General features: G+C 41.0%; 1 protein-coding gene across 1 annotated transcript in view; it reads right to left on the reverse strand.

The window, feature by feature from the left end:
• Positions 1 to 12,424, reverse strand: part of ntsr1 (neurotensin receptor 1 (high affinity)) — a 53,640-nt gene that overhangs the window by 15,219 nt on the left and 25,997 nt on the right. Inside the window, exon 2 of the mRNA XM_084068435.1 lies at positions 1,866 to 2,067. Coding sequence (XP_083924561.1) covers positions 1,866 to 2,067 — 202 coding nt within the window. The remainder of the gene's footprint in view (positions 1 to 1,865; positions 2,068 to 12,424) is intronic.

The raw sequence follows: 12,424 nt of genomic DNA on the forward strand, positions 1-12,424 counted from the left end.
GACCAGTTGATATAGATGGCTGTGATGTCATGGGAAAAGAATAAGCGTCCTATGCTCTGTTACTACTGTGATTCTTCAACTTAATGGAGGATTAATTGGCGCGAACTTGTGGCGGAAACTGACGGCATCTGAAACTGTCCGACCAGTCACAGGAGGCGCCTGGAGAGAGAAGTAAAAAAAAAATGGCACAGACATGTAAGCGCACGTGTGTGTGTGTGTGTGTGTGTGTGTGTGTGTGTGTGTGTGTGTGTAGCAACTCATGTACTGTATGTACGAATTCTCACAGAAAACACACCTTCACACGGACACAGCTTTGAACACATGCACTCACATACTGTATACTCATAGGTACAACACGTACAGAATAGTCCCCAGTCCCCACTCCTTGGGGTGTTTTTTTTAGATGTTATTGATCCCACAGGTGAAATTCTGTTTTCAGCTTGACCCAGTTGATTGCTGCTGAAGTGGTCAGACTAAGACGGGGGACGGGGTCTTGTCTGTCTGTCTGTCTGTGTGCGTATGTGTTTTATATGTCATTTAGGCTCTTAAAACGAGCATTTCCCCTTGACTTGACTCCAAGCCATCAAAGACGTGCTGGCAGCATGATAGATGACGCTGCTACTGATGGAGCTAATGAACTGTAGATCTGGAAGGAGACAGAGGAGAGCCTTTCAGAAGGGTCAGCGGAACACCACTGTGAGTATGTATGGGCGTGCTGTGTGTGTGTGTGTGTGTGTGTGTGTGTGTGTGTGTGTGTGTGTGTGTGTGTGTGTGTGTGTGTGTGTGTGTGTGTGTGTGTGTGTGTGTTCGTTTGTTTGCACATTGTTTGTAAATGTATGTATGTGTGTGTTTGTGTTCATACAGTAAGTGTAGACAAACACATACACAAATGTTTACATATGTGTAAACAAAACTCCTGAACTCGTTGCCCTTCGTATGAGAATGGGCATCTTTGTGTGCATACGTGTGAATGTGTGTACGCGTAAGTAAGTCTCACATGAGCTAGCTGATTACGTAGATATCTAACATCTGGGGCAAAATGACTGAAAAGTGATTAAAGAAGACTGCCCCCCCCAAATTCAACCACCGAAGTTTTTAAACTTAAGTAAAATGATCAATACTGCAACAGAGAAATACTCTGTTACAAGTAAAAGTCTGGTATTCAGAATTTACTTGAGTAAAAGTTATAATTATGTCTAAAATGCATTAAAATCTTTTAAAAATAGCAGATCTACAAGCTCACAAGCTGTGAGTTTGTTGATCTGCAATTTTTAAATGGCCAATGTTGAAATAGGGCTGAAGTGGTTAATGTATGTTTTGTAAAAAAAAAAGACTCAAAAGTAACTACTAGTAACTAAAGTTTTCAAATAATTGTAGTGGAGTAAAAGTACACTATTTGCCTCTGAGATGTAGTCGAGTGGAAAATTGTATAGAAAATTGGAAATAAATTGGAAAATTGAACTTAAGTACAGTACTTGAGTACATGTACTTAGTTACGTTCCACCACTGCCAACTACCGACTCCCATTACATTCCAGCCAATCAGAGTCTTCCCTGGACTTCTTCTCTGGCAAAACCCAGACATGCCAACTTGTGATTCAGACCCTCAAAGGAGTTACATGAGTATTGTTTGTGTGTTTACGTAGAAAATGTTTACGTTTATGTAGGCAACAGCTTAAAACCGATATCGACAAAGACTAAAACTGAGACATTTTCTCTATGATTTTGGTTAGTTTTGTAAACACACAATAGTTTCAGTTAGTTGACGTTTTTATTTTAATTTCAGTTAACTAAAATGTTTTTTTTTTGGTTAGTTTATAATACCCCTGGTGTGTGTGTGTGCATGCATGTGCTGTATGCACTTACTGAGAACCAGCACTCCGTGGCGAAGCGACTGTGCGCGGTTGGGCTCCACGGCAACGTTTAGTGTTGTGGGGTTGCCCCCGACGATGCAGACGCGGTTGTCTTGCTCTGCCTCTCGGAACATACGCAGCAGCTGATTGGCTATGACCCCATTCAGCACCGATATGGCTGTCATGGGAACCACGAAGGACAGAAATGCGTTCACCTGTTGAAGGAGAAGAGAGAGCTGGTAGTAATAGTAATAATAATAATAATAATGATAACTGTCAGATATGTAAATACGTAATTTAAATACAATACAAATATGTAAAATCTTTCTAAGTTATAGAAATGTTCATGCTATGAACAAAGGAAAAGAAACGATTAAGATGACTGTTTGTGTTGAAATAATGTTTAAATCCAAGATGCAATTAAATACAATACACACACGCATGCAAGCACGCACGCACGCACGCACGCACGCACGCACGCACGCACACACACACACACACACACACACACACACACACACACACACACACACACACACACACACACACACACACACACACACACACACACACACACACACACACACACACACACACACACACACATGGACCCCAGATACAAGAATGAAAAGCTATAGAGAATAGCATGCAATACTACACAGCAGCCGTTTGAGAATTTTATTATGCATTGCAATTTTTTTTCTTTTATCCTCCACTTATTTCTCTTTCTCTCTGCCATTTCCCTGCCTCTCACTGTGCACATGGATAATTGCAATCAGATGCAGATTTGCAGCTGTGAAACTTTAAGGGCATGTTTGCATTGGCATCATTAGAGGCAGATAATGGGTGCAAGTGATGTGCAATGGGGCTATCAGCGACCAAATGTGAATTTGCCACTGTGTGTGTGTTCCTCTCCCTGCCGCTTGGATCCTGCACACCTGCCTTCAATCAGCTCCTCAACTCCCTCAGCCAACACGCCTACCATACATCAAGCTGGGAACCCATCGTCAAAAAAAGGAAAAATAGCGCCCTTTGCTGTGTTTTGACTCTGGGGGGGGGGGGGGGGGGGGGGGACCGGGGTTTTGGTCTGCCCTCAGCCCTTCACTTCCGGTGGTGCGCCTATGTTTTCATTCCCACTAACAATATTTCTCCACGGAACACTAACGCCATTTCTCCCAAAGAACATGGATCGTTTTTGTTATAAGGCCACTTGTTTCTATGATGAAAGAGCAAGTTAAAATGTTAATAACTTTCCGTGTTTTTGTCAGCTTCGAGGACGCTATTGTTAAATGAGTTTCGGTTTGTTTCCAGTGGGAAGCGAGCGCACTGATGTAAATCCCGCCCACTACATTTGATTGGGTAAAGCGCGCCTGCTTCCTGATCTGAAGGCCCGCCCACTTGTAGCCAATGTGCATAGGTTCTCAAAGGGGCTCCCGACAGATTCAAGCGCAGCTCTGAATCTGTTCTTCAGAGATTAACCATCCATCAGCTCATCACCTGTCCTCTCAGACAGCACTTACCATATTTCTCTTAATTATGCTAAAAGTTACTTTTAAGCTAAGCAAAAACTGTGGCTGCCTTTTAGTCTCTGAACAAAGCTGATTTTTAGGAGCAGACTGCTGATTTCCGCTCTCATGAACTTACTTCCTCTAAGAACCGGAACACCTCACTCAAAGAACACTAGCTCCAGCCTAATGGTGCCTCACTGTGGCCAGATGTGGGAGCTGAAAAATGCATCTCTGTCTCTGTCTCTCTCTCTCTCTCTCTCTCTCTCTCTCTCTCTCTCTCTCTCTCTGGGTTTCCCAGAGTCAAAGGGGGGTGAATGCAGCAGAGCGGCCATGCTTAACCCATTAAGACCTGACACCGATTCTACAAATGCCCTATAAAAAGTTTTCTGAAAATCGTATGCTGCTATACATCGTTGCTGTCGGGCAGAAACCTCTTATCTCCATTTTCTAACTCTTTGTGTTTTTTCGTAAATTAACGGCCTACTTGATCATACAGTGTTACACAAAAGCATCAAAAGTGGCAGATCCTAGAAGGTAGCTGGCCTCCCTAGGTTGGCAGAGGGAAGGAAGTGCTCAGGATTACATAGACAATTGGCACTGGGTGTAAAAAATGGGGTTACAAAATCGTGGGATAAAAATGTATAGTAAAAAAAAAAAAGTAGCAGATCCACAAGCTCGAAACGCGGTGGGAAGCAACTCGTGTGGGAAGCAAGCTTGTACATTTGCTACTTTTGCTACTTTGAATTTTAATTTCAATGGGTTAACATTGAATCCAGATGGTTACACTATTGCACCCTGGCTCAAGATGGCAGGCATGTGTCAGTCTATGGAGAGTGCTAGAGGAAAACACAAATGAAGCCGGGTTGTTTTTGTGCACTCCTCAGCACATTTTTGTAAACAAGCACAAAGCACAGTGCAATTGCTCTTCCAAAATTGTAGACTGTATTGATTGTCAAGACGTTTTCAGTCATTTTGAAAATGTCATGGAATGGAATTAAGTTTCATGAGCGTCAGCTGTGATCAAATTCGAAATGGAAAATATTGCAGTAAACGTTCCCTCCGCCCACACGCTGATACAACACCAAAGAGGGGAGAGTGAGGACTGATGATTGACGACACAGCCACGGGAGCTAAGGAGTTGGCGAGAGATGGAGAGAGAGGACGAGAACGAGAGGGGGGGGGGGGGGGGGGGCGAGTTACATTTATATGCATCTGACTACTGAATGGAACTGTCTATAGAAACAGTCCGCACTCCCAAGGTGAAGACAGTGCGGACTGTTTCTATAAACTGTGTTCACTGAGAGTCTGCACCTGTCTAACCTTCTCTGAAACTATTGACAGTAGAGAACGCTCAGCTCTGGACTCCTCTAGTGTTTGGATACTGGATGGAACTAACATATTAGTCTGTCCTTGTGTGATTAAGAAACTCATATACAGAATGTGTGTGTGTGTGTGTGTGTGTGTGTGTGTGTGTGTGTGTGTGTGTGTGTGTGTGTGTGTGTGTGTGTGTGTGTGTGTGTGTGTGTGTGTGTGTGTGTGTGTGTGTGTGTGAACGTGCATGTGTGTGTCTTTATAGGCATGTGTGCATGCATATTTACCCCCAAAAACCCCAGACCTTTCATGTTTTTCAACTTTTCCATCATCCATTTTCCCCAGCATTCTCTCTCTGCCCCTGACACACACACACACACACACACACACACACACACACACACACACACACACACACACACACACACACACACACACACACACACACACACACACACACACACACACACACAAAGAGAGAGAGAGAACCATAATTAGTGAAATCACAATAATCACACACACACACACACACACACACACACACACACACACACACACACACCGTAGGCGTATTTTACAAAAATGTGTTGGATTTGAGTCAAATTGCAACTGTTTATAAAACGTGTGAAGTAAGCAGTGCCTTTGATGAGTTAATTTCATTTCACAAAGCTAAGCTGTCCATTCATTTCAAGGCTGTTCAACAGCGCCACTTGAAGGTAGGTCACGCAGCAGTATTCAGGCGGTACTACTGTTTTTGATGTGTGGGCGCTGGTATTCAGACGGTACTACTGTATTTTATGTGTGGGTGCTGACATTCAGGCGGAACTACTCTATTCACGCTGATTAGAGCAAAGTCACCGAGTTATGGCCATTTGAAATGTTAGAAACTGCTCTAAAACTGCTGTACCCCCAGTGCCCCATGCAAATGTGTGCAATTTAGGTTAATTTAGTTACTTTTATTTATTTTTGAATGATTCATGAACTTTTAAACAGTTATACTTAAATGAATTACTTTTTACATACTTTAATTAATTTCAAGTATTTTTAATCCAAATAGTACATTTTAAATATATTCACTCAAGTTTGTTACTTTTAAAGTATTTGTCCTCAGTTTATTGACTTTTAAGTACTTTTACTTAAAGTAGTTACTTTTTTGACTTTTCTATCTAAGTATTTTTACTCATTTTAAGTACTTCTAAGTCATTTAAAAAAATGTAACAACTTATAAGTATTTGTACTAACTTTAAGTACTTTTAAGTACTTTTAAGTATTTTTACTAATTTAAACACATCAAGTGCCAGAGTTTTTTTTTTTCTTTTTTTTTTTTTTTTTGCCTTTATTGATAGGATAGTAAAATGGGGAGAGAGATGGGGGGGTGACATACAACAAAGGTCGTCGGGCTCGGGAGTCGAACACGTGACACGCTGTCAAGCTGGATTACCAGCATATATGGTATGCGCCTGGACTGTGCCCCTTGTGGAAAAAAAACGTATGTATTTGAAAACACTCAATGTGTCTAATTTGAACAACTTTTAAGTATTTTGACTAATTACTAAGTACTTTGAAATATTTTTACTCACTTTATTACTTTTAACCCACTGTAGTTACTTTTAAGTCACTTTAGTTACTTTTAAGTACTTAAAGTACTTAGAATCAGTCATTCTGAGCCAGCCTTTGTGTGTGTGTGTGTGTGTGTGTGTGTGTGTGTGTGTGTGTGTGTGTGTGTGTGTGTGTGTGTGTGTGTGTGTGTGTGTGTTCATGTCTTTAAGTGGCACATGTGTTGCACTGTCTCCTGTTTGTGTTTAATTAGTGCAACTAGTTGCAGCTTTGTGTTGCAATCAGCTGCAGCTGTTGATGCCGTGCTCATACGGACATAGAAACACACTCGGTCACTTGTTGGAGCGGCTGGCACCGCTCAAAAAGGAATCTAATTTAGGGAGCTTTGCTACCTTATCCTCCTGTTCTTTTCCCTCTTGTCTTTTCTTATAACACTTTTATATTTGAAAGGCATGAGTGATTGCTCAGCTTGCAAATGTTCACAGCTTGTTAATCGCATATTGTGTGAGTACCTCCACACTGCCTGCACTGCGCCTCTGTGACTTACAACATCTAAAGTAACTCCATTCTTCAATTCATATGGCAGGAAATTGACCTGGGCATGTGGTTTACTGAACTGCAAAATCCATATTGATCAATGCTATAATTATAAGCCCCTGAGGAGTAGCGGAGTGAAAATTAGACACCATTCAATGAATAACACTTATCTCTTGAGCAGAACCTTTGAATTAGCACACAGTTTATTGAATCCCTTGCTTGTCAGCAGAGATTAATGGCTTTACAGCTAGGTTTGTCCAGTTGTGAGAGGGTACTGAAAATAGCCAAGAGAGCTTCTGTGGAAGTCTTCCAAAACTATATGAGCAGCCCTGCATTTTAATGAGCCTATAATGAGGTTACATCTTTCATTTTCGCCCCTGGCTAAAACAACATTTATGAATGGCTGCCCTATTGTATATGGACACCACATTGTTGTTTACCCATATCTTGATAAATAACGTATTATGGTGCTATCGCCCATCACAAGGATAATGTCTCTAATACCCCCAAGCGTGAATAAATAGGCTTCAGGAAAACAGATACTGTCCTTAAAACACCACAGATATAGTGTTTGTTATTCAAGCTGACGATAACGTTGAAAATTATAAGGTGATATTATCCCTTTGAAAGCAAAAGGAGCTGTCACTGTTCCTTATTACCAATGCCATATCACTCAAATGGTTAAATTAGTACGATTTTTGATGCTGCAGTTCAACGATTAGTCCGTTGCGTCTTATAAAGTAAAGTCCCAGTCTGAAACACTTGTCACAAGTGAAGCGTCGTGTTCAATACGGCAGAACACAGAAGTGTGCATCAGCTCATTGGCTAGCAGCATTTCATTCACACCGCAACAGCGGATCAGCATCATCAGCAACACAACCAATCACTTGAGAGCTCACACTCATACTCTGCCGATCTTTCATTGTCATCATCTCTGCAAAATGTTTGTACAGTAGCTATGTTTACCATACAGGGGTTATAATGCTCCCAACCAAATCCCTTGCATGCTGCTCAGATTCATTGGGGAGCATTCCCAAGAGCCTTTCTGCCAAATTTAACTGTATAACCATTTGTTGTTTTTACGTGCATTTTAGTGTCTCTGACTGAACTTTCTGTGTTGAACAGATACGTCAATATCTGAATGGGACTAATTGTTTGTAAAACATATCAGAAGACAGGGTTATACGATTAGAAATGTCATGAAGCACCTTTCTTCTTAGTGAAATATTGGCATGGCACAAATGAACACTCTGTGTTCATTTATCCATTTGTAACTTTGATGCATTTTGGTTCCATTTGTACACTCTCTGAGTTAAATGAACACTCAGTGTTTTACAGTGTATCCACAAATCACATCAGCATCACCAAGCCTTGCAGCAGTGAGAAGTAGAAAATTACATTTCCGGGGATTGGATTCCAACACTGGCAATGTAAAACAGACCAGCTATACACCAAACAACATTGGAAGCAATTTTACTATGACAGACACATTTACAATACAGTCCCCTATAAGCTGTCACCAATGTGAGAGAGTCACAGACTTAATCCGAATGGTCATAATGCATTCTTTTCCTTTTTGGGCGTTGTTTGATATTATCATAAGTCGTTTAGCCCGGGTTCCCAGTCTTTATGAAATCTTAATGGGTGCAGCAAGGAGTAAAAAAACAGTGATTTATCAAAGACTGTTGTTGAATGTGAGAGTGTGTCAGACCTTAGGTCAATGTCTTGTTATCTATGACAGCATAAGAAAACATTTGTGTTTACACCAGTGATTGGTGGAATAGTTGCAGACACATGACAGGGTGCTCCGACAGTCTTGAAGCGCCGGTTACAGAGTGATTCCACTTTAACAGCTGAGGTAGTTGACTTGCTCAAGGGCTCCCAAACGGTAATTACTCATGGGAGAGGGAGATAAAAGCATTACTTGCTTGCACCAAGAATATTCTCTGTAAGTCTATAAAAGTAAGAAAAATCAAGCAAGCTGATAGTGTAGTTGGCATTTCACCAGCTGTTTTTGCTGCTTTTCCAAAAGCCCATAAAATTCACTTGATTAAGCCCAGCCTTAACCCCCTCTGACTAGAATCAAAGTGCGAAGTTAATTCATAATGCATTTTGTGTTTCATTGCAGTCATTGTGCGTGCGTGCGTGCGTGCGAGCGAGCGAGCGAGAGAGCGAGAGAGCGAGAGAGAGAGAGAGAGAGAGAGAGAGAGAGAGAGAGAGAGAGAGGCTTAATACTAAACCCACCCTGGCAGAACTCTATGAGGCCTAATCATTGTCACCTCCAACAGCATTATAATCTCCACCCCATAATCATCATTATCACACCATGTTCACTGCAGCCACTTACTCACCTAACATTCATTGAACTAGCCATTGAACATGCACTTTCTATTTTCGTATCCTTTGACTTACTGTATATATTTGTCAACTTACTGCATTTATATCTTTCACTTATTGGCCATTTTTCTTATATTGTCCTTTTGACTTATTTTATGCTTCATCCTCACGGTATTTTTTTGCATTCCTGAGGAGTCTGCAACTGGCTACTTGTTGTGCATCTTATGAATAAAGACTTGAACTTGAAAATGTATTAGTCATCTGAAAGCCTGTGGATTTTATGTTTGTCTGTGTGTGAATATAGGCTGTAAAATGTAAATGAGTGTGCTATGCATGTGCTCATTTCTGCATATGAATTTGCAGTTTGTTTTTAAAGTTGTGTATCAATGCGCGTGTGTGTGTGTGTGTGTGTGTGTGTGTGTGTGTGTGTGTGTGTGTGTGTGTGTGTGTGTGTGTGTGTGTGTGTGTGTGTGTGTGTGTGTGTGTGTGTGGTTGGAAGCACATTTTTCATTCTTGTCCGGTTTCTGTTTGGTTAAGGCAAAACAACTAAAGCTACTTGAATATGACCCTAGGGACAGGATGTCTAGCAGTTCATTTCTGACCATTCACTTAATTTCTGTCATGACTTTATGTCCCCGCATAACCTACTCATTGTAGTAAGCAAAAATAAGAAAATAAGAAAATGACCTGATACCCGCACTAGCATTTTTGCACAGAAACTGAATTAATTAGTGTTTGGATTGCGAACAACTTCCGAAGCGAGGAACAAGAGAGAGAAATGTGAAGTATGTCAAGATTATGAAAACTTACAGTGCTCGTTTTGGTTCACTCAACATCCTGTGTATGCACAAGGTTTCACAACAAATGCATAGATTTATTATAATTCACTTGACAACAGGGCAGGCACCCCGACAAACGAGTGCTGTTTTTCTGTCTGAGTTTAATGGGAGTGTACCTATGTTCCCTCAGCCCCTGGTCTCTCAAAACAAATACTAACCCCAACCCCAAACCATACCACAACCCACAACCCCAAGCCAAACCCTGAACTGAGAGAACAACGGGCTGAAGGAACATAGGCCTCATACATGTTATGATGACCTCCTTTCTCCAGTAACTAAGTACATTTACTTAAGTACTGTACTTAAGTCCAATTTTGAGTGATTCGTAATTTATTTGAGTATTTCCAATTTCCAATACTTTTACCTCTACCCCACTACATCTCAGAGGCAAATATTGTACTTTTACTCCACTACAATTATTTGAAAACTTTAGTTACTAGTTACTTTTCAGATATAAAGTATGATATTAGGAAACATACATTAACCACTTTAGCCCTATTTTATACATATGGCTATTTGAAAATTGCTCCCAACGCGTCGCATCGCGACGTGTTGTGAGCTTGTACTGTAGATCTGCTATTTTCAAATATTCTACTTTTGGTACAATAAGTACATTTTGATGCCAATACTTTTGTACTTTTACTCAAGTACATTTTGAATTCTGGACTTTTACTTGTAACAGAGCATTTCTATATTGCAGTATTGGTACTTTTACTTAAGTAAGAATTTGAGTACTTTTCCCACCACTGCCTTTCTCCTACTTCCCATAATGTACATTCTGTTCTCACCCACTTTTCTTTGAATTTCATAAAGACTTCCTTCTCCTCCTCCATCTCAACATTATTGCCATTCTTCTATCACTATCACATTACGCTGTCGAGTTGACCAATCAGGGAAGCCGATGCATATAATCTCCCGAACACACAGAAAAGTTGTGCGTTCTTCTCCTCAGACCCGCTGCCAGACCGACACACACACACACACACACACGCACGCACGCACGCACGCACGCACGCACAAACAAATCCCTTGGAGCTTAGAACATATAATCTCTGTGTACCTGTTTTAAAATTATTAGCGAATGAGATTTTAAATGTTGGGGCATTAGGCCCCATGACCCCATGGACTGGAAGGGTCAACAAGGCAAAGCTGGGAACAAATAATTACCAGAGACCAGGGCTAACGAGTTTTAGATGTACCGTACACCATCGTTTCCACCTCATAGCATCCACACGCCGCTGCTTTTTAAATTATTCTCTCGCCCTTTTTTTCCCCTCATTTTTGATTGGGAAAGTTTCGTCGCAAAAGGAAATTGAGAGTAAAAAGATTTCCACAGGCTTTATGTTGGCATTTAAATTTAAGTTGGCATTTCCACAACTGCATTGTCAGGTAATATGTGGCTGAGGGAGGATCATCTCATCTGCTACTTTGGACCTCTGGACACTGCTGATTATTCTGCATGCTTTTATGTGTTTGGGCTGCCATGATGAACAGCTCTCCAACTTGTACTATGGGTACGTAGTAGAGTGCAGTATAATGTGATGCTCTAGTCTAAACTGTCCCATAGCCATCTGTTTCTCTGCTGGTCAGATGTGCTTGACTTTGAATGCCTACTGAGGTACTGTGTACATAGTATTCATTCTCATATTCACTGTTGACAATGTGTACATACCGACATGGCCGATAATACTGATCCTATAAGTTTCCCCTAAAAAAAAAAGAAACCCTAAATGTTCTCTAAATTAAATGATGTATCCTTCATTCTTTATTTCACCTTGAATGGACAGAAACTTGAAAATAGTGTGGACAAAAATATTGGTACCTACCCTTAGCCTTTGGACACGATAACTAACTAATGCATGCCATCTCGTAACTTCAAGTTTCAGCTCTTTCCACAGACGTTCAAAGGGATTCAGATAAGTCCACTTCAGAATGGTCGAATGTTTTCTTCTCACCCATTCTTGGGTGCTTTTTGACGTACGTGTCAGGTCAGGTTATTTTCCTGCTGGAAGACCCATGACCTGCAGTTCAGACATAACTTGCTGACACTGGGCTGTACGTTTCGCTACAAAATGCCTTGATAGTGGCACAATACATACAAATCAGGCCTATAGTACCTAAGGCAGCAAAGCAACCCCAAAACATCACTGCTATTTCATGGTAGGCATGGTCTTTGTTTTGTGTTCTGTCATCCTAGTTGTTGGAATTGACCAAAAAGCTTTAATTTAGTTTCATCTGTCCAAAGTACTTTATCCCAGAAGGACTGTGTGTTGTGTTGTTGAATGATCGGGCCATGACACAGTTTGCCAGAGAACTTCACTTTACTTTTAGCTTTCAGGAAAACAGCAAAACGACAAACAACAACGTAAGACTGACTAATCGATCCCCGAAATCCCCACACTCACAACACAAAGCAAGGCTAAACGAGCGCAGCGCAATCGAACAGAGCAGCAGTCAGTGAGACATAACACTGTGACTTTGTC

This window comes from Gymnoscopelus microlampas (assembly GCF_963454915.1).
Source record: "Gymnoscopelus microlampas genome assembly, chromosome: 10".
In the NCBI taxonomy this organism is placed as follows: domain Eukaryota; kingdom Metazoa; phylum Chordata; class Actinopteri; order Myctophiformes; family Myctophidae; genus Gymnoscopelus; species Gymnoscopelus microlampas.